This window comes from Gymnoscopelus microlampas, assembly GCF_963454915.1.
Source record: "Gymnoscopelus microlampas genome assembly, chromosome: 8".
NCBI classification, from domain to species: Eukaryota; Metazoa; Chordata; class Actinopteri; order Myctophiformes; family Myctophidae; genus Gymnoscopelus; species Gymnoscopelus microlampas.
The window spans coordinates 52120169-52147794 of NC_139945.1; the positions used below are offsets into that span (position 1 = coordinate 52120169).

At 41.6% G+C, this 27626-nt stretch overlaps 1 protein-coding gene across 1 annotated transcript; it reads right to left on the reverse strand.

Moving 5' to 3' along the window:
- Positions 1-4313: 4313 nt before the first annotated feature.
- Positions 4314-27626, reverse strand: LOC311050638 (alpha-2-macroglobulin-like; the record flags this gene model as incomplete). Its single annotated transcript, XM_084064724.1, has 32 exons — positions 4314-4583; positions 6650-6755; positions 7688-7756; positions 7869-7959; positions 8102-8226; positions 8355-8567; positions 9053-9243; positions 9715-9883; positions 12138-12212; positions 12420-12576; positions 12892-12970; positions 14054-14230; positions 14610-14693; positions 15261-15312; positions 15455-15576; positions 16487-16613; positions 17202-17427; positions 18730-18901; positions 19002-19095; positions 19231-19371; positions 19581-19730; positions 19884-20029; positions 20441-20504; positions 20938-21165; positions 22073-22129; positions 24343-24522; positions 24744-24974; positions 25401-25551; positions 25926-26010; positions 26315-26480; positions 26896-26913; positions 27594-27626. 32 exons carry the CDS (start codon positions 27624-27626, stop codon positions 4537-4539), a joined length of 4026 nt encoding a protein of 1341 aa, XP_083920850.1. The 3' UTR covers positions 4314-4536.

The following is a 27626-nucleotide window of genomic DNA, read 5'->3' on the forward strand; positions in this document are numbered from 1 at the left end:
CACAGCAGAAAGCAGCCGTGTTGTTATAGATTCAGTCTGTGCTTTTAGGGTAAATTAGGGCTTTATGTTTGTACAGTAGTTATGTCATGAGTTCCCGCTAGGGCTGCACGATTCTTGCTCAAATGAGAATCACGATTTTCCTCCATAAGAATTGAGATCACGATTCTCACACGATTCTCTTGTAAATATATGAAAAAAAAAAAAATCAATGTAAAAAAAAAAAAAAAACTTTTTTTTTTTTTTTTTTTAACATTGAAAAAAAAATCCCCATAATTTAAAATCGAGATTGCATAGGTGTCTGAATCGAGATCACGATCTTTTTTCGATTAATTGTGCAGCCCTAGTTCCCGCTATACTGATGATATTCTTACAGCAATCTGTTAAAGATTTACACAATTGATAAGACACTGTTTACTTTAGTCTATTGCACAGCCCATTTATCTCCGCCAGGCCGGAATGGCCTGGGTGGGATAATGTTTTCTCCCATGTCCGTTGGTCTGTGAGTAGCTAATCTTGGGCACCACTGGACTGATGAAACCTTGTACGCACACCCCCCAAGTAGGTCAAGAGAAAAACGTACACCAATGTTTTTCAAATTGGTTGCAACATGCCGCTTCACGTTTTGGCTTACAACTCTTGAACCGTGGCTTTTCCTACCACTGCTATGCCGATGACACCCAGCTGATCCTCTCATTCCCCCCCTCTGACACCCAAGTGGAGGCACGCATTGCTGCTTGTCTGGCTGACATCTCGGAGTGGATGTCGACGCACCACCTGAAGCTCAACCTGGACAAGACCGAGCTGATGTTCCTCCCGGGGAAGGGCTGTTCGCACCGAGACATGGCCATCACCATTGATAATGCTGTGGTGACCTCAACTCGGACTGCGAAGAATCTGGGTGTGAGCCTGGACGATCAACTGACGTTCTTGGCAAACATCGCATCAGTGACAAGGTCCTGCAGATTCCTCCTCTACAACATCAGGAGGATTCGCCCCTTCCTCACGGAGAAGGCAGCCCAGGGGCTCATCCAGGCTCTTGTCATCTCCCGCCTGGACTACTGCAACTCCCTCCTTGTTGGTGCTCCGGCATCTGCCATCAGACCTCTGGAGCTTGTTCAGAAAGCTGCGGCTCATCTGGTGTTCAACCGCCCCAAGTTCTCCTACACAACCATCCTTCACGGTTCTCTACACTGGCTCCCCGTAGCGGCTCGCATCCAGTTCAAAACCCTGGTGCTAGCCTATAGGGCAGTGAAAGGAACAGCTCCTTCTTACCTCCGGGCTATGGTCGATGCCTACACCCCTGCCCGACCACTTCGGTCTGCCACCTCGGGGCGACTGATTGCCTCGTCACTCAAGGGCCCTTCTGGCCGATCCACACGGTCACGACTCTTTTCTATTCTGGCCCCACAGTGGTGGAATGAACTTCCCACTGATGTCAGGACAGCAGAGTCACTGCCCATATTTCGCTGCAGGCTGAAAACCCACCTCTTCAGGAAACACTACCCTTCCTCTCTGCCTGGCCTACTTGTTAACTAATTGTACGAACGCTTGTTTTCTATTGTTATATTGTTTATTGGTAAATGGTAAATGGTGCATTTATATAGCACTTCTATCCGAAGCGCTTTACATTGATTGTGCCATTAACCCATTCACACACACATTCATACACCGATGGTGGAGGAAACCATGCAAAGCACCAACCTGCTCATCGGGAGCAATTAGGGGTTCAGCGCCTTGCTCAAGGACACTTCGACACTAATTCTAGGGGAGTGCCCCAGCCCGGGATCAAACTGGGAACCTTGCGGTTTTCCAGTTCACTCTACCCGGCCACTCTACCCCTGAGCCACTGGATCTTGTTTAGTCGTTACACTTATTTGTTTTAGCTCATGCTCATTTGATTTTGCTATTTTGTCTCATCTGTTTAGGGAAATAGGTAGCTGATATATTGCACTTTTACCTTAGCGCTAGGTATACTCTTGGTTGCTTGTTTTTGCAGAAAATGCACATAAGACTTCAGGTGATTAGTAGTTTTCGTTCCCTACTTATGTTGAATACACTTATTGTAAGTCGCTTTGGATAAAAGCGTCTGCTAAATGACTGTAATTTAATGTAATGTAACCGTAGATCGTAAAAAAAAAAGAAAAACAACCTAGGATTCCTTGGATCATTATGCCCAGCTCCTCATTTAGGCACATTTTCTGCCATTTTGTATTTTCAAAACACTCTTTTTCTACTACTCCCAGAGATTTTGTCAAAAACCCACTGTTAGAAAATCCTTACAGGGTGGAGTTTGTAATATAAATTAAAGTAATAGGATGTGGAGCATTTGAGGTGCAAATGAGGGAAACCATACTTAGGAATGAGTGCTTTTACCGTTTTTATGTACACTATTTACAACATGCTCATAAAGAATTAGAGTTACAGTATTATAATATAATATATTAACACTGGTTGGTTGAATTTAGGACAATATTCTGCAACATTGCCCTTTACTCTGAGTATGTTTGAACTGACAACACAAACAGCTTCAAATACGACCCACCCACAGGGCAAAAGAACAGTTGTCTAAAGTAAACCTCAGCGTGGCCTGATAACGTCCTCAAATATCCATTGCTGATTAAAGGGGGTTGCTTTAAAACTCTGTTAAGCAAATATTTTTCACAAGGATAAAGCAATCCATAACTATTGATATACAGTATCCACTTGGATCAAACAGGGGTGAAAGGTTAGATGCTGTGTCCGCCAAGAGCGGGGCATACAGTATATGTTCTGGAGCGTTTACAATGGGAGCGTTTTTCTCTGCTTGAAGCTGCTGAAGCTTGAGCTGAAATATTTTCAACACAGGCTTTTTTAGACAAGCGCTTTGGCATTTTCAACTGGGGAAAGAAATGCCTCAGCTGACTCGGCCTGTTCTGCCCTGGCAATTGCGTTCTTAGCAAGGCTTAGACAGACAGATAACAAAATGAAGGTCCATTCCATAATTTCCTCAGAATGTGATCTTTACTGGGAGATTTCTTCATTATTTTGTAAAACTGAAAACATAGACAGAAAAAATGCATTTTACCAAACAACATAAGGCATGACATTGTTTACACTTTGACATTGTAACAATGAAATATAGCTTTAGTTACAAGTTGCTTTTTAGCCATTTTAAGTATTTTAACCATTAGTGTGTTTTTAACATTTTACAGTATGCAGGTAAGTATGAATTGTATTTTTCTAACAGCTCACCAAGTATGTATACAAGCCCAATACTGTTCTACACCATAAAGTTGCATGTATTCAGAAACAAATAACATTACAGGGGATATACAGCATGTAGTATTTAGAAGATTAACTAAATAGCATGTGGCAACATGGAAAACAACAAACAATCCTTTCAATAAACTCAATATCAAACAAATGTTCTACACTCTAAAATAATCCACATTTGCCATTTATGGCACTGTTAACACTCACGGATAAATCTACTCCAAGGTTTGGACGTGGAAAAACAACTGGAATAGCACTGCTTGCATTCATGTAGCTCAAGACGTAATGGCAGATAAACAGGAAGTAAAACGTAATAAAGACGTCTCTAGTGCAGTACCAAACCCCGTCAATAGATGGCGGTCACTAATCACTCACTGTAGTTAGAAGTCAATGTAAAGGCATGTATTCAACAAAGCTTGTCATAACAATGCACGCAGAAAGATTATTACAACAAAACACCAGAATAATTCAAAACATAAGAATATACACATTTTGGCTTTTTCCTTTTTTTGAAGACAGAACACAGCCCCTTAGAATTGTAAGGGTCCTGGCATAAGAGAGACACACAGTGAGTGATGACATGCTTAACCACTTTAACCAGATTATACTTTGTTGACCAGGGTCTTCCAGGGATATGTACTGTACTTGACTTGGTGCCCTCCTTTTTTTCCCTCTAGTCTATACCAAATCTCTTTGCCGAACATACTTGTGCATTTGGCATTTTTCTTTTATATAAATGGATCTGAACGTACAGTTTATTTACTTTTTAGTTTTATTTTAGTAAAATAGAGTATTTTAAATGTTGTGAAAGAAAACCCAGTTATATACCCCGTTCAAATGTTATATGTGGGCATCATCATTTGAATAATTACAGTCATGAAACACGAAAAATTACACAGTGGTACCGTATTGAAACGTAACTTTATTACACACACAGGTTATCTGCACCTATAATATAATCTCACACATGAACACTTATTATAAACTTACAACCATAAAACGCAATGAGGCAAGGCAAGGTCAACACGGAACAATGGTACACAAATATTACTTCTGAATAGGCAATCGACGGACATCTAGTGATAGTTTTAGATTAGTTTAGATACACTTGTACAAATCTCTCAATAATCACCTCCAATCCTCACTGCACATAAAGAGCAGGAATACAACATGTGACAATGAGAAATGTATTTGTAAATGGATAGATCTTTCACATGGTGACGATGAGAAGCGTTATACTGCTGAACTGCTGGCTATGTGACATCATGCAAGGCCAATTGGCCATTACTGTGTATCACAAGCATAGCTGTATTCTGTCTCCTTGTTGTCACCTGCGTGAAACAAAGACACCTGTTAGTGTGTTTGGAGCAACAGGATAATAAATAAAACATTTCAGTGCAATTCTTTAATTGGACGAAATAACCTGAACAATGCTGGGTACAGAAATCTGAAAACACTGAGCAATAACCCCAGCAATGCCAGGCATAAAAGCAGCAGCAGTTTTTTCTTTATAATTATTATCAATTAGAAAGCTGTTACCAAGACAACAAAACTTTTCTTTGCTGCTTCCCTCAAGTTTTAATGTAAAACATATAAACACAGACCCCCTTCTTTCTTTTTCCTGTTTTCTTTGGTCAGTGCTCATGGTAAGTGCATTAATGCATGCCGAAGTGTCCCAACACAAAATAAAACACATTGCTCTATGTTATGAAATTTTTTACCTTACTGCAACATGAATGCAATTCATAAGGATACTGCTTTCTTTCTGTCTAATTTCATTCAACACTTACATATACAAGAGCTTCCCTTTCCAATCTGAATCTATGGATAGCAAGATACTAGATGTGCAGTTTGTGAATGAAGCACAGCAGCACTTGATCAACTTTAGCACACACAGCTCACGTTTGCACATTTCTGGTGCTATGGAGCTTAGCCTTGTGGTTCTCTGCTTGCATGTAGCAGCGTGAGGTGAGCTGTGGTTGGCGTAGCAGCATCAGCTGCAACGAAGGTGCCCGCGATCTAGAACAAGGTTTGTGTATATCTCTGTCTATCACTCTATAAATCTGTCCCCACAAAAGTAGAACAATCACATCAAACCACACAGCTCAGCTGACACTGCTATGCCAATCTCAGTCCATACCAAAGTACAACAATCACAGCAAACCGCCATGTATGCTATCTCTCTCTCTCTCTCTCTCTCTCTCTCTCTCTCTCTCTCTCTCTTTCCAAATTACACATTGGTAACAAAATATTTAAATTATTCCCTTAACAGGTGGCTTTTTTGTTGTACGTGAGATTCCATCACAAAGCATTCTGGTACTCACTGGTAGCCTACAACTGCTAATGGGAATTGTCTCATTGCTGCAGTCTTGCTCTCTATTGTCAGGCCAGATTATTGAGGTTCTATGACATTCATTTTCGCTTTTTTTATTTTTCATGATTTTTTGGGGGGGTGGTTATGACCTCAATTACATCCAAAAAACCTGAACTTTCTTTTCCACATTCAGTGGATTTTCTGTGGTCTGGGGTTTTCTGAATAATTAGGCTGAAAAGTTATCTGTGATTGGCCCTTGGACTGTGAGGTCACGGTCCATTATTCCTGCCCACTCTCCTCCTCGCCCCTCCCCTCCCCATCCTTTCCTTTGGGGGGGGGGGGAGCAGAGGCGATGATTGACAGGCAAAATCCCTCAACAGCGACAACCGCAGGCAAAGATTTATTTTTTTCATTGCAGTTGAAAAGGCTTTAGAAATGTGAGCAAAAAACACCTGCAATGGCTAACTGGAGTGGAATTTTCAGTTAAAACTTTTTATACACGTTTGAAGGACCATGACAAACACTTTTAATGTGTTGTAAAACTGAATGTCATGAAAGTCTGTCTGGTCTAGAATTGACACCTTGTTAAACTTTTAGTTTTTTTTAGTTCGTTTTTTCTCCATAACACATGGAAAACCTCAGATGGGAGAAAAATATGTTATGTAATAGGCCAATGGGACTGATGTCACAGAGCGTGGAGATAGAATCCTGAGAAACAAACATTTAAGGATCACTGTTGTGGAGTGTAGTTTCTAAAGGTACGAAAATGAGGAAGGACATGCACATCCAAATCCAAAAGTGGGCAGATGCTGAGTGAAAAACCGTACAGTACTGTTGGGCATCAGTTGCAAAAAAATCGTTTTTATTGCACGAGTGCTGCTGTGACGTTTTGTGCTTGTGCTCTTCATCAGACAGTGCCAGACAGTGCTGAAAAGTAACAGCAGCGCACAGGTGCAATAAAAACGTTTAGTTCTTTTTTTGCAACTGGCGACCAAAAGTGTGTGGGCATTTCTTTAATTTTACATTTTAAGGTTTCTACAGATAGCCATAGGAGAGGTTGTGTAACACTGTACATGTACTCACTTGGCTGGTAGTAATCATAGATCTTGACCAGTGCTGGCTTCAGGTTCTGAACTGGGACTTCCTGTATGAGCTCTAAGACGTGGTTGCTGGGTATGCCTTTTGTTAACTGTTGACAGAAATGTAGATTATCAAGAGTATGTTTCTACAGTATATGCTTAATTTAATTTAATGTATTTACTTTAATATATTTTCTCTCATTGTACTTCCAGTGGTTCCCATTAAACCTTAATCCTTGGTCCTTTCTATCCTACCAGGACTCCAAGGACTGCTATCATAATAGCCCTTAAGTTAGTTTTCTATCCTACCAAGACACCTAGCACGCCTTTTTTGTTTAATTTCTTACCTGGAACCCTAGTAATGATGTTTTTTCCTAATAGGACCCATATGCTGGTTTTCTATCCAGGAGTATTCCCCTATTATTGTACTGTTTTTATATTGTACCAGGAAAGTTAATGCAAGCACCTTCCTGGTAGAATATACAATTATTAATTATAAACCCTTTCTATTTTGGAATTTGTCTCTACCAATTTCCAAAACCATACATCATGTCCAACAACATGAACTCTGGTCGTAAACAATGGACTAGCTACAAGTTGAACTGGTCTCTTGCGGTCTAAGGACGGAATTCCAGACCAGGGACTCCCTGTTGACTCCCTTCACTCCCTGTATCATCCCTTCTTACTACCGGACTACTGTTTTTTCCTTTATTATACTTTTTTTTTTACAATTGCTATGAACCTAGCAACTTTTTCAGTTTTGTAGGCACATTTCCAAAACTCAATAAGCACAATATCACTGTGTTGTTCTCTTGCAGTAATTTAGTTAATCATTTTGCCAATTGTGTATTGTTGGTGTGTTGGCTTGTTAATAGTGTGAAATGTATTGAAAAAGGCTTTATAGTGATAGTAAACATAAAAAGTGTAACTAGTGTTAATTTAACTCAGAGTGTAAATTACCTGTAAGGTTACATTTTTACCCTTGGGGTTAAAGGTGGTCTGATTTGTATTGAACATAATCTGGTGTGAACTGGTCTCTCACCTCTTTGAAATACATAATGACGTGGTCGTCCTTTTGTTCTACACGATCCACCAGCAGTGCCTTTTTCAGCTGTGAAGAAACCATTATATTAAATCTGTGAACTCTGTGATCGAATGTTAACGTCTACAAAATAAAGTTAAAAGGTTTTCTCACTCAGTCAAAAAAGTGTACAATAACTCACCTTTTTCAAAGACTCTGGGTCAGGGACGAATCCAGAAAGCATTGTTACATCAACTAACACCATGTTTGTAGTTGGTTCATTTCCAGTATATCTGTAGGTATAAAATATTTGAAAAGATATTTGACATTATCTATCTTTTCTTCTTCTTCTGTGCAGCACATTGATTTTGTTGTGTATGAAATGTATCATTGACATGGCTGTAGTTCTGTCTCTACAGGTGAGGTGATCCTTACAGGCTTTGTAGTTTCAGAGTCAATTTCCGTCTCAGAGAGTTGCTGCTGCAGTCGGCCTCAGGTGTGACCTTGATGGACAAACTGCTTTCCTCAACGGGTGTTGGGATGTTGTAGTTAAGAGACATCTGAGGAAACAAGTAGAGTTTGATTTGTACAATCATGAAGAGTAAAGAGCCCTGTTCTTACATCATTACAACTACAAGGCATGCAGAATACGTTCTGAGTAGTATTTATAGGACAGATAGGAGCTGACCTGCGCTGAGACACATGCAGTGCCCTTAACCTCCAGGCTGTACATTCCCATCACATTCTGCAGCGACCTCTCCTGGTAAAGCAGTCTGTTGCTCTGATCCACATGGAAGACTTCGTCACCCCTGGCGGATTTGACCGTCACAGTGCTGGAGCCCGCTTGTGTGAAGACCAGAGTAGAGTAGCGAGCCAGGGCCTGAAGAGCCACTACTGTGTCCTACAAAGCACACAAACCACCTTTGACATCAGTCTGCCACGTATAGAGCTTGTTGACCAGCTATAAACGGTGCTGTCTGGTGATGTTCACATGCAACAGAATATAATCAAGACAGACCATAGAGCCTTGAGACTATTCAGTCCACCACAGTACACAAAACCTATTCTTTTGACACATGTGAGGCAGATAAACATTTATCGTTTGAGGTTTGGCATGATTGTAATTGATTTTGCATGAAGAATGTTGTCACGCATGTTTTCTGCCACGTACAGCAGTCTCAGAGCAGACACGAGTTTATGTGTACCTAATGACAATTAGGTACACAATTCAGTTAAGAAGAAGAAGAATGAATCAGACTACGCTTGTGGAAACACTTCTATGAGTGCATTAGTATCGAATCTAATTATACGCACATTTTGTTCATTATGTCTATGGGGTTGGCAGTGTCTCAGATAGGAACAGATGATATTTGAGCAGTACAGTACCTGTGTGGAGGAGAAGCCACCGTAGGAGTTCTGTTGACGGGCCAACCACCTCACGATGCGAGCAGCATAACCCAGGTCTGCAGCGGTAGGTTCAGGGCTGGCAAGCTTGGCCAGCAGCACGTAGGAGCTGATCTCTACGGACAGAGAGGCCGATGTGTCGTCCGAGGTCTGAGACCAGTGGAGGAAACCTCCTGGGGAACCACCAAGACACACAAAAGCAAAACAACCATTCATCAAATCACTATGAAATAAACAATACATTGAGAAGAGCAAATAATGCAAATTAAAATGAAATGAAAATATTTTAGCTAACAAGCTAGCTTTATTTAATGCGATCTAAACGTATGTATAAATAAGAAAAAGAGGTTGCGCATCAACAATGGGTTTTCTCAGTGGAGTGCTAGACCCAAAGTCAGTATACATATCAAAAAAAGGAATTTTAAAAAAGATCCAAAAAGGTAGCACATCCAAAAATGTAAATTAAATGGAGGACAAATTACTCACATTTCCACTTTTTTTATTGATATAATAATAATAATAATAATAAAAAAGTGGAAATGTGAGTAATTTGTCCTCCATTTAATTGACATTTTTGGATGTGCTACCTTTTTGGATTAAAAAAAAAAATCCTTTCTAAACGTATGTATGTCTTTCTATCCCACCATCTTGTGAAGCAATCTTGTCCAGGTGTTGTAGGAGTAGTGAGCGTGTCTCAGTGTCTCTCGCCAGAGAGAAGACGTAGGCCAGCAGAGCTGTAGTGTAGGTGTTGGTCTTCATGGACGCATCGATGGCCTCCCTCAGACAAGACAGACTACGTTTCACCACACGATCCTACAGAGAGACACAAACAGGCTTTACATCCAGGATAACCATACAAGCTATTGCCAAGCTCTTGGCAAATGTGCTTCATAGGAGTAGTCAAAACACATGAATACAAACAGATACAGCAACACAATACCACACTTGGAAAATAACAAAATGGCAGATTTATTAGGTAGTTGGATTGAGAAAGGATGAAATGAGTGCTTGTACCTACATAGGACCCAATAACATCTGTCTGAGGGGAGAGGTTGAAACATGGGATGAAGAACATGGGGGGAACCTGAATCTTGCTTATAGACGGTCTGTAGCATATGGCCGCTTCAGGGTTCTCTTTTCAAAAGAGTTGTTTTCATTTTTTAAATCTTAATGCTCTTTATAGTAACTAGATTTTCAGGCCACTACGCGGCCTTCAAACCTAGTCCTATGTTGCGCTGATAAGAGCAATGGTCACCGAAGTATGGCCATTTGAAGTGTTAAACACTGCTATAGCACTGCTGCCAAGCAGTGATGCACTTGCAGCACCCAGGTCCACTGTCATACCTGTCATAGTTGCGTTCGGGAGGTAGGTGCACTTCCGGGTTGCACCATTGAACTCCACACCCCTCAGAGAGTGTGCGGGTGAAGTTTCAAGGCAATCCGACAAACCGGAAGAAGGGAGGTCTGTGGGACCACCCACCACGTTTGGAGCTTGTAGCAAGCTGGGAACTGGAGTTATGGCTGTTTATAGCCCAGCCAATAGGAACACAGAGGGGGCGGGGTTTAATCAATTACAGCTTATCCCTATTGGCCGTCTAAGAGCACCTACCATGTTTGGGGCCTTTAGCATGCTGGGAACTGGAGTTAAACCCCAGCCAATAGGAACACAGAGGGGGAGGAGAAATGGTGCGGCTATGGTGATGGCAGACCCCTGACCAGTGTTGGTGCCAAGTTTGTGACATCCACCCACCTGCCCGCCCACCCTCTAGGACACTACTGCTTCTGCTCTTGTACAGTGAGGACGCTTTTTGCTGCTCGCTCTGCCCTATGCTTACATTCCTCTGCTGATATCCATGTTTTATTTTTATTTTTTCCCCTGAGAAACCACAAATGGATCCTGGATATTTATAAACCCATGGGACTCTATTTCTTCTATAGATACAAGCTTTTGCCATATTTCAATACACTATTTTTCGACCTCCAGTGACTGGGTACGTGGCATATAGCCAAAGCTAATTAGCATCAGGATGTACCCAACTTTTTCAACAGAGGACTACCAAAAACTGCTTCAAAGGATTGCAGTGCTGGAAACGGAATTACACCGTTTAAGAGTGAGTGTGGAAGTGAATCAACATTATGGAATTCCACAGTCTCAGGGCAACGGACAAGACGATGCCAACAAGCAGCCACCTAGTGTGGTTTCCGAGAAACCCCAGGACAAGGCTTTCTCATGGAACACTCTCGGGGCAAAGCCAAAGGATTTGAAGAGGCGAATAACTGGCAGAACTCGGAGCCCTGTGATTACAGATCTGACCGGCTGGCCTGCGCTACCACCCGCGTGTACCGCGTCTTCTACCCCCCTTCAACAGTGGAAAACTGCCAAAGGGAGATCTACAAACAAATCTCCCAAAACATCGAGTGTGCAGCTGGGAAACAGAAACAGCTGGGGAACTGCGCTACCACCCGCGCGTACCGCGTCTTCTACCCCCCTTCAACAGTGGAAAACTGCCAAAGGGAGAACTACAAACAAATCTCCCAAAACATCGAGTGTGCAGCTGGGAAACAGATTCACCCCATTGCTCCAGGACCCCAGATGTCCGTCTGATGACAGACAAAACAAATCATCTTCACCCAGCAGGGAAGGTAAGAACCAAGAGTAACTCAGAAGGAAAAAGGCTATGTGGTGAGCCTGAATTTCTGATCATAGGGTATGCCGCTGTTAAAGATGTTAAAAGCATGATAAGAAGAAAGGCAAAAGTCTCTGACATGAATGACAGAATTCTGAATCATGTCGTTGAACACCCAACGGTGAAAACCCTGATTTTGCACATTGGTACATGTGATACAGAGGACAAACAGTCAGAAATCCAAAAACAGCATTTCACGGCCTTATTCAGCACAATCAGCTCACTTGATGTAAAGGTGTGCATCAGCGGCCCACTACCACCTACAAGAGGCGGCGATGAACGTTTCAGTATTTACACAGTGAACATTCTTCCTTATCTCTTCAGTCTACTAGCTCCATTCCACCTGAATGATCTTCTAAAATGATGGAAAGGCGACTCACTGAAGGTAACAATTTCATCTCCAGCAACGAGGCAGTGATGTAAGCACTGAGAGTCACTTCATCCGACACTCCACCCTGCAGAAAGGAAACATCAATCACACACACACACACACACACACACACACACACACACACACACACACACACACACACACACACACACACACACACACACACACACCAATAATAATATTTGAAATAGATTTTAGAAACGTATGATATAAAGACGATAAAGGTGATATGCTGTACTTCTTTACTCAGTCAATCTCTCCTCTCTCATACCTTCATTCTGTTGTTGAATAGTTTTCCAGATTGCTCAAAACAGCCATTGCTCTTCTGTTTACTCTCCAGCCAGGTCTTTGGTTGTTCTATGTTCGACTCGTCGATGAAGACGAAAGACTTCGCTTGGACAAACGCTCTTAGGACAAATGCAGTCAACCTGATGATGGGAAAAAAACACTCTGGCTAACTCAACATTTACAGATTTTTGACAGAGTTAGCAGTGTTTTCATGGACATCCCATACTTCAATTATATCTCTTATATATCCGCAAGAGAAGCGCTGCCTATCAGCCTTATCTGTCTGTCTGTGGTGGGCAGGTGGATTATGCCCAAATATATATTACACACACACACACACACACACACACACACACACACACACACACACACACACACACACACACACACACACACACACACACACACACACACAAAATAAAAAGTAATAATAATTATAATAAGTTTATTCTTACCAAGTGTTCCCTTCTTGTCCAGCTCCAAATGTGCTGTAGGCACCATTATCATGCTTGTAGTTTAGCTGCCTCTGATAGCCTGTGCACAAAGTTTATTCATTTGTTATTATTTTAAACAGAGTGATCTGGGGGCCCGTTTCAAGAGCTAATATGAGGCCCCCATATGCGCATTGTCATTATATGATTCACTTGAGCTGAGCACTGATTTAATCAGATCTACATCCTGCTTACTCCACATGATATTAGAAATGTTAAAAAAAAAGAAAACATTATTTCCAGCAGTGGTCAAACGGTCCCGTGGGAGGAGGGCTGCGAGGAAGCGGCAGAGAGAAAGTAAACCAAGTACCAACAACTTGCCCAGGACTGCCGGGACAAGGGGAAGACAGCATGGCTGATGACAGTTGAAGTGGGATGTCGAGGATTCCCAGCTCAATCAGTGTGGGTGTGATGTGATATGATGACAAAGGTCGGACTGAGAGGCCACTTGAGGAAAACAGACGTTCATAGATTGGGAGAAGCGGCAGAGAGAACCTCCTGTTGGCTCTGGCATAAAAGAGAGGATAAAAGCTGGAAGCCTGGGGCGGCAGTGGCTCAGGGGTAGAGTGGCCGGGTAGAGTGAATTGGAAACCGCAAGGTTCCCAGTTCGATCCCGGCCTGGGGCGCCCCCCCCCCCCCCCCAGAGTTAGTGTCGAAGTGTCCTTGAGCAAGACGCTGAACCCCTAATTGCTCCCGATGAGCAGGTTGGTGCCTTGCATGGTTTCCTCCGCCATCGGTGTATGAATGTGTGTGTGAATGGGTGAATGGCACAATCAATGTAAAGCGCTTTGGATAAAAGCGCTATATAAATGCACCATTTACCATTTACCATTTTATGAGAGGGGCAGTGATTTGGCCAATCACTGCTGACCCACCAACTGGAGAGTGTTATGGTTAAGGGTTGAAACACTCCAATAAGGTTGGGGACCACCTGATGACCTCTCGTCCAGGCCAAGGCACACACACATACAGAAGAAAACACAACAATTGGTACAGGTGTGTTGGAGGGTGATCAATGCTAAATATAATGTGAGAGAAGGATTGCTGACATCACACCCTCGAAGTAATTTCACAGTTGAAATATTTTTCCATAATACAATTTAAACAATTCAACAGTTGGACTCACCGCTGACCAGGAAGGGTATGGCCTTCTCCTTGATGGCCGGTGTCAGCTGGTTTGTGTTCTTCAGGTATTCCAGGATGTAGATGTTGGGAGCTAAGAGCGCCAAATTCTGTTCCCCACATCCATACGGCATCCTAAGCAGTCCATCCAGGTTCTTCATGGCACGGCCCAGGATGTCTCCTGTCGTCAAAGAGAGAGAGAGAGAGAGGCTGTTAGACTGAAACTGTTAAAAAATAAAGAATAGCTTGTTGAGGCAGACAGCAGGAAACTGTAAAATAGACATTGACAGGAAACCTGAGAGCATGAAGCTGTGAAAGAGACAGTGTAGGATAAACAGACAGCAGAAAGATGTGAAAAAGAGAGACAAGGAGGAATGAAAGGGAGACAGCGTATGACAGACAGCAGGGAAGCTGAGACCCAATTGCAATGGCATGGGTTTGAATGTTGCTTGTAAACTGCATCATAGATGATCTCCTATATCCTGTCTTTCCCCACTGTAGTTTGTGATAAAGACAAAATGCACTAAATACAAAATAACAGAAAATACAAGTCTATTTACCCAGGACGGATACAGAAGAACGGGCAGATCCCAAAATCACATTGTCAGGGAGTTGTAACTGGATGTCCTCTGTCAAAGTCTCTCCTAGACAGAGAAAAACATGAACATGAGTAACAGAGACATCAAACAATCACCGTAGTCACATAAACTCTGGCAATTACGCCATTGAAGAGAGAAGTAGTGACTTTTATGTTTTTGTTTAATAGAAGATGTGCCCAACATCACTATAACGATGTCAGTATATATTCAAGAGGAACAGTGTATAACCCCTACTAGCTACACTACAGTAGAACAAGTAGTTTGAATGGAGTGACACAATCTCAAATGTTTCACAAAAGAAATCTCATAATTAACAGGCAGATTCCAGGATTAACCCTATCGGTTTTGGTGACCCCAGGGCTTTTCCTCTAGCATCACCACCACCACAGCAATTGCAAATAGCAAAGTATAATGAATTGCACATTTCCAGTAGGGTGTAAGAAGAAACAAAGACTCTGCTGGTGGACCTTTAAGGTGTGTTACATTTTCTTTGCCTGAAGCGTCCACCTCTGTGTCCACCTCTGTGTCCACCTCTGTGTTATTTATTTTCTGTTTGGCCTCCATGTTGACAATAATTGAACACCCTGCATGTACTATACACTCCACACTCACCTTTGGGACACAGCAACCAGTTGTAGGCCTTAGTCACTTCTGTTCCCTCTGCCTGAAAGGGGTAAAAAGCAGACCTTTTTTCAGTCATTGGCCAAATACCTATAAAAAATAATTATTATTTAAGAAAGCTAATTGAACCTAAACCTTAACAAAAACTAAAAGAAAATCTCAGAACTATCACAACTCGGGCCTACCTTGATTATCAGAGAGCGTGTGACAACATCGATGCGACCTCTCTCTGGCACGTTGACTATCTCGTTGCCACATGATGCGTGAGATGCTACTGCCTCCGCACTCACAGTCACATTGACAACCTCTGGAAACATCCACAAACAACAGTCAAGTAATGCCCTGTCAACATCTCTGACAATTACTGGATCACCCATGGCGGGCGAAGTCTTTTCTGGTGTTTTTTGAGCGGTGCAACCGCTCCTATAAGAGGGCTTAGGACCCATCCGTGGTGAAAGTTTTTCTTTCCGTTGTGAAAATGTGTCTTTCGCTGTGACGCCATGCTGTGGAAAACACGCGCATAGGCTAAGCTTTGCAGGACGTGCTGTGATTGGCTAGCCAGACACATGATGAAATTAACTTCAAACTTCGCAGACGCGCTGTGATTGGCTAGCGAGACGCATGATGAAATTAATAATAATGTAAAAAATCACACCCTGTGTGAAGGTAGCGGCGCCTTTGATACATTTTGTCATCGATATGTGTTTATAATGTGTTTATAGTCATGTGTCATGTGAAGCTTGACCAATCACTTTGTTGACGCACCTGACCAATCAGAACGTTGACGTACGCACACGGACAAAGTCAGGTATAGAGCAGGATCCGCTCTATACCTAAAGATATAGAGCGGCTAGCGCCGCTAAAAATGTAAGCACGTCACTTCGCAGGACGTGCTACTTGGCTACCGCAGAATTGGCTACCGAGATGCATGATGAAATTAATAACTCATAAATAGCACCGCTCACTTCACACTGGGTGTGTTTTTTTTTTTGTCTTTCTTCACCTACACTATTATAAATGATAGTTGATAAATAGTTCATAAATGAAGGTAATCATCATCTTGTAAAGACTTTGACCTGGAACTGGATGCTGTGGAATTACTGGAAGCTGTTGTACTTGCGTCATGTTTGATTATGTATTATAGCATGTCCCAAAGAACATGAAGCTAAAGAAATTCTAAACTGTGGTACCATATAAAGGTAGAGTTCAGGTCTCACCTAGGACAGAGGCATCCATAGTCCAGTGGAAGGTCTTGCGTCCGTTGGCACAGACACAGGAGGAGTACTCTTCATTAGGGATGGGTGTGAGAGTGTAATCTGATGAGGGGCTGGGAGTCACACTCACCTGAGGAAGAGAGACAATGGTTGGATTGAATGGAGGAACAAAACAAATACACACACACACAAGCCGCAAAGCAATGTGCAGAGTTAACAGCGTTGCTGTGGGCAAGCATTTTCAACGTTTTCAGCGTGTTCAGATGCTGGTGCATGCATGTTCAGCACTGGCCGGGTTATTGCATGGGTGAATTAGGGTCTCTCTCCCTCTCAAACCTTCCCTCTCCCTTACCCTCCCTTGAGCCAGCCACAGACACCGTCCACCATGACTTGAACCTATGTACATTTACATGTGTGTGTAATATTATAGATACAGCCTGTACAGAATTGTTAATATCTCTGCTAGGCCGGAATGAAGATAGTTCCAGCCCACGACTTACACGGCACTGGCTAGTCAACTTGTTTGTAAGTATCTTTTACCTATCTTTCTCTCTTTTTTTGGTGATCAATACTGTTGATGAAGCTTGAAGTACAAGAATTGTACTACCTATAATTCTGCCACCAACTTTATTGTGTGTGACAATGAACACCTTGAACCTGGAATAAAGGTTTATACAGTAGGTAAATACATTTGTGTACGGACGGACAGACAGAGTACCATGATGCAGCTGGACTGGTAGTTGAAGACAGTACCCTTCAGTACAAATCTCTCTCCCCTGACGATAGAGTAAGGCAGGCTGAGCTCCAGGAAGAACGGCTGGAAGACTTTGAGCTCCTTGGGAGGAGCAAGACCGAAGCCGCTTGAGGACAAGCAGAAAGCCTCCGTCTCCCATGTGGTGATGGTGTCTGGGACAGTGAGGGACACGTCCTCTTTTCCTGAATTCCTGAATGAAAGGATGATGGACAGACGACAGTTGAAACTGGACATCATGTAGGCCTACAGTATGCTAGCCAGTCAGAGCTGGCATAATGGTTCCTCTGAGGAATCTGCTGGAGGTGTATAAAATGACTACAGATAAAACAAATATGTTAACCGTTGATTAGCTGTTTTTTTAAGCGTCTATTTATAGACCGTCTATATTATAGCCGTTGAAATTACGTCTATAATATAGACGTCTATATACAGACACTTAAAAAACAGCTAATCAACGTCTAGGCTAAGCCTAGACCGCTAAAAAACTTTCACTGTTAGACCAATTATAACCCGGTTTTAGACTGAGGTCTAATAGACGACTATGGCTCAGTGGGCAGGGTAGTGTAGAGACCAGGATTACTGCAGGTTTTTGTGAGGGTACCTACCCTAGGGGACACGGGGAGAACATGCAAACTCCACACAGAAAGGCCCTTTTGCCAACCCCACCTAGGGTATGCGCACTGATGACGCGGAGGAGAGGACACGCCCACAGCGTCCCTGGCGGGAATCAAACCCAGGAGCTTCTAGCTGTGAGGCAACAGCTCTACAGACTGTGCCACCGTGCCCCCTCTTGTGGTATGTTAAAACAATATAAATAACCGCCATCTTCATTGTAGTTCAAATATGGTCGCAATTACCTCTCTCCATCTGGAGAGGTAGACAATGGACAAGGCACTCACCTTAAAAATTACATTTCAATAGAAGGTTCACTCCACTCTCTGCCGAGTTAGAATTTGGCTGGAATACAATAAAATGGCACTAGAAGAATAATATGGTAGGTGCACGGATGCCACAGTGGTAAAGTCCCTGCCTACCACCACTGCGGTTGTTGGTTCGAAACCATCGTGGTGCATCTGGCTTTACCGGGCGTCTATGCGAACACAATTGCCGCGTGTTCGGGGGAGGTGTGTGTGTGGGGAGGAACTAACGGCCCTCCCTTCAGCCATTAAGACCTGGAACACATCTGTGTCACTTTAGATGTCTTTGGCTATTCAAAAATAGCAGATATACAAGCTCATAGCGCGGCACCGAGTGCCGCGCTATGAGCTTGTACATCTGCTATTTTTGAAAAATCGTGATTTAAAAAAAAAAAAAAAAAAATCAAAAAACTGTTAGGATTTAGATTTTTTTAAAGAATCGCCTCAGGTCTTGGGGTTAATATAGGATAAAATGCCTTTACTTCCTCTCCTCCACGTCTTTTGAGTGCTCAGATCTCCTCTTCCTTTTTAAGAATAGAATGTGTAAGGTTCATGTTGTAGCTCTGTGCACTCACCCCACCTCCACCAGGTCCCATATCCATGTCTCTGGGAAGAAGGAGCGGATCGTCTGTATGGGCGGCGGAGCTGAATAACCACCTCCACTACCTGGACCAGCACTTCCAACCATGTTCATCTCTACTGCTACTGGAGGAGAGTCGTACCTAGTGTTGTAGGTTCGGTAGCCAACTGGAAATAAATGCAACATATTCACCCAGAATTCAGACAATGAAAACAGACTGAAATCAAATGAATTCACGCTGCTTAAGTATACTTGTCTGGAACTTACTTCCATGGTCACCATAGTGGTACTCTCTTCCTTTGAACAGGACGCAGGAAGGTAATTTTACAAGCAAATTTGTTGCCATCTTCAGTCCCAGATTCTAGATAAATTATATTTAGATTAATAAAAGTACAAAGTAGTCGGTATCCTATAGTGGCAGTTGAACTGATGATAAAATGCAAAGCAAAGATTTATCCTTTTGACAGTTTAAATTTAAATTGAGGCATAGAAATACCTTAAAGACTGTGAGTGCATCCTTGTGATTATCACGCCCATGTATAACATATCTTTTTGATCTCACAGGCAAACACTGTACATCATCTTCAAGTTCATATGGCATATATTCTGCTTTCTTGATTGGCAACAGGTCAAATATCTGTTAAGATAAGAAAAGAGCTTAGCATCAAAAACATGAAGGTACAGATGATGATTGTAGTGATGACGATGGATAACCCAAGATATATCAGGATCAGATAAAACTGTATTCATCCCCAAGGGTATATTTTCATGGCAGTTTGAGCAAAAAAATAAGATAAGCAGATTACTGTAAGTGATGATGATACAAGCCAGATACGTAGGTCATACCTTGTCTGCATTGAGCTGCTTTCCTGGCTCCTTGATGCGAACACTCTGGTCGATGGCACTGACACCACACAGCGAGCCTGGCATGGCTGACACCTGCACTGTATTCTTCTCTCCGGGGATCGCCGTGGATGGAGAGAACTCCAGAAACACCTGACATGTGAACAAAACATCACCATGAATACAGACCTTTGACACCTACAATGCCCCACTAAAATGTAATACTTCTTCTGGCAATGTTACTGTAATCCTTAAGATCAAAAGAACATTGGCACAAAAGAGAGCAGATGCCGGACTTGAACTGACCTTATTACGGAAGCATTTCTCTGTGGTGAAGTCTGCGCTGTGAGCAATGACCGTCTCACTGGGGAGGACAGTGTACACAAGCACCTGGAGCAATGGAGCCATTTCTGGGGTGACCTCCAACTTGAAGGAGATCTCACCCTCGGTGACTGGAACCACACAGCAGTTTAAAGAGAAGAGAAGAGAAGAGAAGAGAAGAGAAGAGAAGAGAAGAGAAGAGAAGAGAAGAGAAGAGAAGAGAAGAGAAGAGAATAATCCGTAGCTATTGCTTCTTGACTGATTCCTGACTGATTACAAATGTAAATGACTGATGCTTATGGATAAACAAACATTTTCTGAAGCTAAATGAACTGATTTTTTTGAGGTGCTCACTAAACCTTTATATCATAATCATAACTGGTGTCATGGTTAGTTCTTAGTACTTACTGTTTGTTTGTCCATGTACATTATCAAAAGCTAGAATGTTTTATTTGTTTTCCTTTTATTTATGTTTATTTATTGTAAGTTATAGACAATCAGTGCTGTTTTATGTGTTGTTACTGTTGTTTACTTGAACCAACCTGAAGAATCCAGCACTTGAACACTTACAAGTCCCTCCTTGATAATAGCTGCTCTGGATAAAATCTGGAGGGACAAATTTAGAGAATGATGAGGAGAAGAGAGGAGAAAATAGAATGGAAGCGTTCATGACATCAGCACAGTGCCAATATCAATGACATTTTACAAATACACATGGTTCAGAAGTAATAGATGACATGTAAAAGGAATTGAAATGAAACATTGGGTGATGGTCATCATATAATTCATATTTCTGTTAACTTTACATTCTACAGATTAGAGACAAGTTAATAAAAAATATTGCAAAGTAATCCAATTACAAGATTGAATTTGAATATTCCATAATGCCAACTGATTACAAGTGAAACCAGTGTAAAGAATGTATGTTGAAAGCAGACTTCCCTGTTTGTAGATGTCAATAGGTAGACTACATTGACAGTCACACACAGTGTGTGTGTGTGTGTGTGTGTGTGTGTGTGTGTGTGTGTGTGTGTCTCACCAGGTACATCAGGTCCACGGGGCCTGCAGTTTCTCCAACTACAGTGTAGTGGATGGTGATGTGGTTTACTCCATTGCAGACCAGTGGGTTCTCTGTCTTCTTCACCTCCAGTGAGCTCACTGTCTTGGTGTCAACTGTGGCTTCCTGGACCACGGACAGTAGATGTTGCCCTTCCTCATAGTATGGTGTTCTGTATGCAGGGTATTCTATCGCTGGTGTACCGCTAGCCTTGATCACAACAAAACAGAAAGGAAATACATGTTCTTTTAATAACCGATTGTTGTGTGTGTAATCTTGACAGCATTGCAAATGAGGGCAAACCACAATGCTCTTTCAAGAATAAATAAAGATTTCAATCAATCAAATATGTGTGAAACATTTAGGGCAACACTAGTGCTAAGTTCTAACAATGGTTATGTTGGTTTGTCCATCTGTCCGTCTTTACGTCCGTCCATCATTCCAGCCAATAGCCATCCATTCAACCCTTTGGTCCAGTCCCAAACAACATATCTCAACAACTACTGGCTGGATTGCCAAAAAATTGTCTGTGCATGATCATGAATCCCAGAGGATGTCCCTCTACCGATTTGGTGACCAAAATGGCCTTTCCTATAGCACCACCATTAGACCAACATCTCCACTTGCATACAAGATATCTCAACATAAACCGGATATCAATGAAACTCTAGCACACCCCACACACACAATATTTATAAATCTAATGGGCAGATCACCATGAAATGTAATATGCTCAACAAGGATGAACTCTAATAATTATCTTGTCCCATGATCGTTCCTACTGATCCTACTGTATGTCATATACTTTGTTTGTGGTCATTATCCTCACCAGGCTGTGTTAACTATTTACTGTACAAGTGCCCCATTAGCCTCTGTGTATTTAACACAGCCCTTAGATAAAGTTGGGGCTCACTACCCATTGAACGTCAGTGGAGAATTAACAACGGTTATGTACTGTATGTAATGTAGCTGGTCTGGCCACTTTGCCGTTTCACGTCCGATAATATAGGGCAGACTTTTCTTGTGAATGTCAGTTGGGATGTGAGTGAGTGGGTGCCCAATTTTGCTCCAAATTTGAAACTTCACACTTGCATATTTTTATTTTGGCAGCTCTCACCAGCAGAGGAAAACTGTCACACTGATAACCAGGAGCTCCTTGCGGTGAGGCATGGTCCTGGACGAGTGGAAGCACTGGTTGGAGGGAGCTATGCAACTATTCTATGAAACATCATGGGGTGCCCGCTGGCCTAGCGGTCCAGGCGCATACCACATAGGCTGGTAATAGGCTCTATGCACAGCAGCCATTTTGGAGAAAAATTGGGCCTCTTCTTACTTCCTTCACAGGTGTTACCAATGATTCTAATGAAGGCTCTGTTCCATTCTGGTCAAACAGAGTCAGGGTGCTGATATTGTGTGGTCCAGGGACCCTCATGGTTCCTTGAGAGGGTGTAACTCTGAGAGTTATGGGGGTCCTTGAAATTAAAAAGTTTGAGAACCAACGTGCTACACTAAATGGAACAGAGCCTTCATTAGTGTCATTGGTAACACCTGTGAAGGAAGCAAGGAAGGGGCCCAATTTCTGTCCAATATGGCTGCTGTGCATAGAGCCTATTCAGCCCGATAGAGTGTTGCAGATTCAACTCCCGATCCCGATGACCGTTGCTGTGTGTCACCCCCCATCTCTCTCCCCATTTCCTGTCAGCCTACTTTCCTATCAATAAAGGCAGACAAATTCCAAAAAATATATAAACACTGGGTGTACATCAACAGATGATTGAACTCTCACCAAGCTCGATAGGCACTATTTTTCAACTGCTTTATCCTCACTCTGTCTTACCATCCTGGTTAAAAAATATTTAGCCTGATGACCTCTCCCGTCAGTTTTCTTTAACCAAAGTCAGTCGTGAGTCTGACCATCCCACTGCCTCTTGCCTGGTTGTGGCCATTTGATACCACCACAACTTGAAGGTAACGGTCCCCCCAATAGGCTCTATGCACAGCAGCCATATTGGGAATGAATTGGGCCCCTTCCTTACTTCATTCACAGGTGTTACCAATGATACTAATTAAGGCTCTGTTCCATTTAGTGTGGCATAGTGGTTGTCTTATTTTCAAGGACCGCCATAACTCTGAGAGTGTACAAATGGAATTAAATGGACCCTTACGGGTCCATTTGGTTCCATTTGTACACTCTCAGAGTTACACACCCACAAACCAAAATGGAGTGTTTCTAGTGAGCCAACATGCACGATATCAGCACCCTGACCAGAATGGAACAGAGCTTCATTAGTATTATTGGTAACACCTGTGAAGGAAGTAAGAAGAGGCCCAATTTATTTCCAACATGGCTGCTGTGCATAGAGCCTATTGTCTGTATTCCTGACTCATACATACTCTCTCGTACAGTGGACTACTGGTGCCTATCACACACCACATCGCAAAAAAAAGTCCCATCATGAAGAACAACCTCCAAGTTTGTTGTTGCTCCATGCTGTCTGTGTCAAGAATAAGGTTCCCTGTCATGCTCTCTCTGGTCTCCTCAACCACTGACTGTTTGTGTTCTTTTAACCTTAGCCTTAGGTAGTGTTGCTTGTTCGTCAAGTCTTCTGCCTGTATGTTCTAAGCTGCTGCTTAGAGTCTATTTTGTCCGTCCGTAGCCTGTCTGCCTTTCCTGTTATCCGTTGCCTGGTCATCTACTGTCTGTGAAGATTACAATAAAGGTTTGGCATTCGCCTCCAGCTACAGAGTAAAATCCTCAGTGTTAATTTATCCATTAGTTAATTAACACTTATCAGCACAGGAGATTCCACTGTGCTGCTCCTATCTGTCAGTGGTGGAAAAAGTACTGAAATGTTTTACTTAAGTAAAAGTATCAATACTGCAATGTATACATACTCTGTTACAAGTAAAAGTCCGGTATTCAAAATGTACTTGAGTACAAGTACAAAAGTACTGGTATCAAAATGTACTTAAAGTACTAAAAGTAGAAAGTACTCATTATGCAGAATGTCCCATTTCAAGTTTTCAAAATGTATTAAAATCTTTTGAAAATAGCAGATCTACAAGCTCACAATGCTTTGTGAGCTTGTAGAGCGGCTATTTTCAAATGGCCGAAATTGAAGTGGTTAATGTATGTTTTGTAGTAATAATCAAAATCTACAAGTAACTAGCGACTAAAGTTTTCAAATAATTGTAGTGGAGTAAAAGTACAATATTTGCCTCTGAGAAGTAGGGGAGTAGAAGTAAAAGTACTGAACATTGGAAATACTCCAGTTAAAGTAAAAGTACCTCAAAATTGTACTTAAGTACTGTACTTGAGTAAATGTACTTAGTTACTTTACACCACTGCTATCTGTTGCAGGTGGTTGAACACTAACTCTGACTTACTTTGAGGTGGATGTCCCCCAGGGCGTCCCTTTCAGATTTGGATGTGTCGAATGAGAAACTGGCCACACCGTCGCTGTCAGTCGTGACGTTCACTATGTTAATCGGTGACCATCTTTCACCTCCAAACATGTACACCAACATGTCAGGAATGGGTGTGTTATTCAAGTAAAGTGCCTTGACCTTGCGAGTTGGAAATACAAAATAACATTATACAGAGTGCATATGGCCAGTGTCAGGTGGGTAGAACTGTACTGAAGCAATAGGTGTAAAACCATATCTTTTTGGACTTACTTTTCCTTCAATCACTGATTGGGCCTCATACACCTTGGGTGTTTCAATAAAGGAAAGTTTTCCAATAACATAAGAGAGAGAGATCACTTTCCCTTGTGGCTGTGTAATACCTGAGGAGAAAAACCCTCCATGTCACTTTGTGTGAAACATTTCACAACACTGATGATGAGCCCCTGAATCTCATTGCTTTTCTTAAAATTGGTCCAACAGTGTGAAGACTTGCCTGTTCCATCTTCCTCTATTTTAGCATTGAGATGCAATTCATCATTCAGAAGCTTTTGGGCAGGTTTGCTGAAAGTTGACATTTTGAAAGTAAAGGTGGCACAGCCTGTCTTGTCCGTCTGTACAGCATACAAAGAGAAAAAAAATCACTCAATAAGTGAGACAATTAATGGCAAACCAAACAACAACAACAGCCGAGACAGCCGCGACCACACGAATCTATCTCTACATCTGGGACCTGGGGGATGGCGTCAAAGGTGAAGACCTACCATGGTCTCACACATACACATACACACACACACACACACACACACACACACACACACACACACACACACACACACACACACAGACACAGACACACACACACACACACACAGACACAGACACACACACACACACACACACACACACACACACACACACACACACACACACACACACACACACACACACACACACACACACACACCATCTGTGTGTAACCATTTTTTACTGCACAAAAGATGTGAAATAGTTGGTTCATTAACATCATGTCATGTCACCTGTTTACTCTCTTTATGACAGGGTGCAATAATGGCAGGGACACCCTCTGGATGTTCTGGGGTATGATGTAGTTCGATGTACATAGATCGCTGTAGTGGCCGGCACAGCTCCACTTCTGCCTTACCAGGCACAGGCTGTCCATAGGTATACCTGATAACATAAGGAGTAAACATGCCCGCATTATTTTATTCTTTTCACCCATACAATAAAAATGTACAGTATTTCAATAACATGTTTCAAAATCTACACATAATTTACTCAATTTACAATTTAGGCATGTACCAGACGCTCTTAATCGAGTACAGTAAGCAAATTGCTCTCAATTAAGAGCGTCTGCTAAATGCCTAAATTGTGGCAAGGTAAACATGAGGTAATATATCAAATGCGCAGTAAAATATATCTTCCCCCATATCTAATATATATGGCCATTTCTCAATGTTTGATGTAAAACTCTCAAGACAGAATAGCCAAATATTTACAGTACATTTAAGCTAAGAGAAGTTGGTGTATCATAGAGCACTTACGTTGCACAAACTTCAGCTGTGAATTCCTCTTGTTGAATGCTTATCTCGTCATGTACTTCAACCTTTACATCAAATTTGGGCAAAACTGGGAAAACATTACAATTGTTAACACTGTTTGTTTATTGTCATGACACAAAAGGTAAATATGACCCACAAGACAAATAAAGATAGACATATTTTCACATAATATGCTTAAGAAGAATGTTAGGTGAGATGTGTTTCAGAATATAAAAAAATACATTTGAAAATCCATTTTGGATTCTTGAAATACATGGTCTTCCTGCATATTGTTCAAAATATATAACAATAACTGTAATTGGAGGCTTAAAGTTTGGCCACTCAGAGAATAAATGTCTCCCAAACGAACAACCTCAAGCAACCTCACTTACTGTATTTCTCCACCTTGAAGTAATGATCTATTTCCCTGTCATCATCATGAACAGTAACTTTGTAGGTTCCTTCACGTGCCTCGGGGTTCAATGAGTAAGAAAGCTGCAGAATCTTTCCATTAGTTGTTTTGTTCACCCACTGTCCAATCCGATTGTGATTAGCATCCTGTTCAAACATCAATTTGGGGAGTAGAGGAGAAGACAGGAGAGGAGGTGGTTCAGAACTCAAAAGTAAGTCAAAATATTTTATGTATAGGGTCCTGCAAAACTTTAGAATGTAATAACATTAATCAGAATCACATCACACATTTTCAATAAGCAATGGGAGAAGCCAATCAGAACATGTAATGATCCAGGTTTAGGTCACAAACCAGTCGTTGTATATAGTTGTTTAAAGTATAGTTGTCAGCTATAAGTCTGAAGTGAATTGTGATTCTTGAATGAAAAACATGCATATACCGTAGTTGCATATTATGCAGCTGCATCACTAAGAAAATACTCAGAATCTTTGTAGAATAAACGATTCTCAGGTGGATAACATGATAACATTCACCTTAACTCTTCAATACAGTGAGTCTTACCTCAATTTCAATATTGTACTGCAAGGAAAAGAAGAAAAAGGGATATCTGTTAAATAGAAAACTATTCTTTGAATCAGTCTCACTATCACATACAAACAAAGTACTCTATGGACATATCACATTTATACAGTATACACACTCTGTTTGAGTGATGGTGAGTATAATGGATAATACAGTGATACATTTTCTAACTAAAATGTGTTAATCTGCTGAAAACAAACTTGGATAAAATAGAATTATAATGATATATTCTAATTAAAATGTTATTATTATAAGAGATACTGCATTAATCTAACCCTAACCCTTTTCTTTGGGGTTGTTGAAGATTATTTTAAACGAAAAATTAATGTATTTCTTAAGATTTTAAATCAGCTCCAAAGTCCTAATACATTTTGATGTACAGTATTAGGCGGTGTATTTGTATGTGTATTTTGTGTGGGTTTATTTTATGCACATGTAAGACCTTCAACAGGGAGGCTCCACATTGATCTGAACCAAAAACAACTTTGCACTTTGTAGGTGTAGAACAGGTCACTGCCCCTTGAAACGGGTATAAAAAAATCTAGTTCCATGTTATTGGAGTTCCTGATGGTCATTATCTACTGCTATGGTGTATAATATATATATACGTATATTTCTTCTCTGTATAATGATGCTCATACTGTGGATGTGATTTGAGTAGCTACTGTATCACTCACCATCTCATCGATAGGTGTGAACTTGGTGTCCAT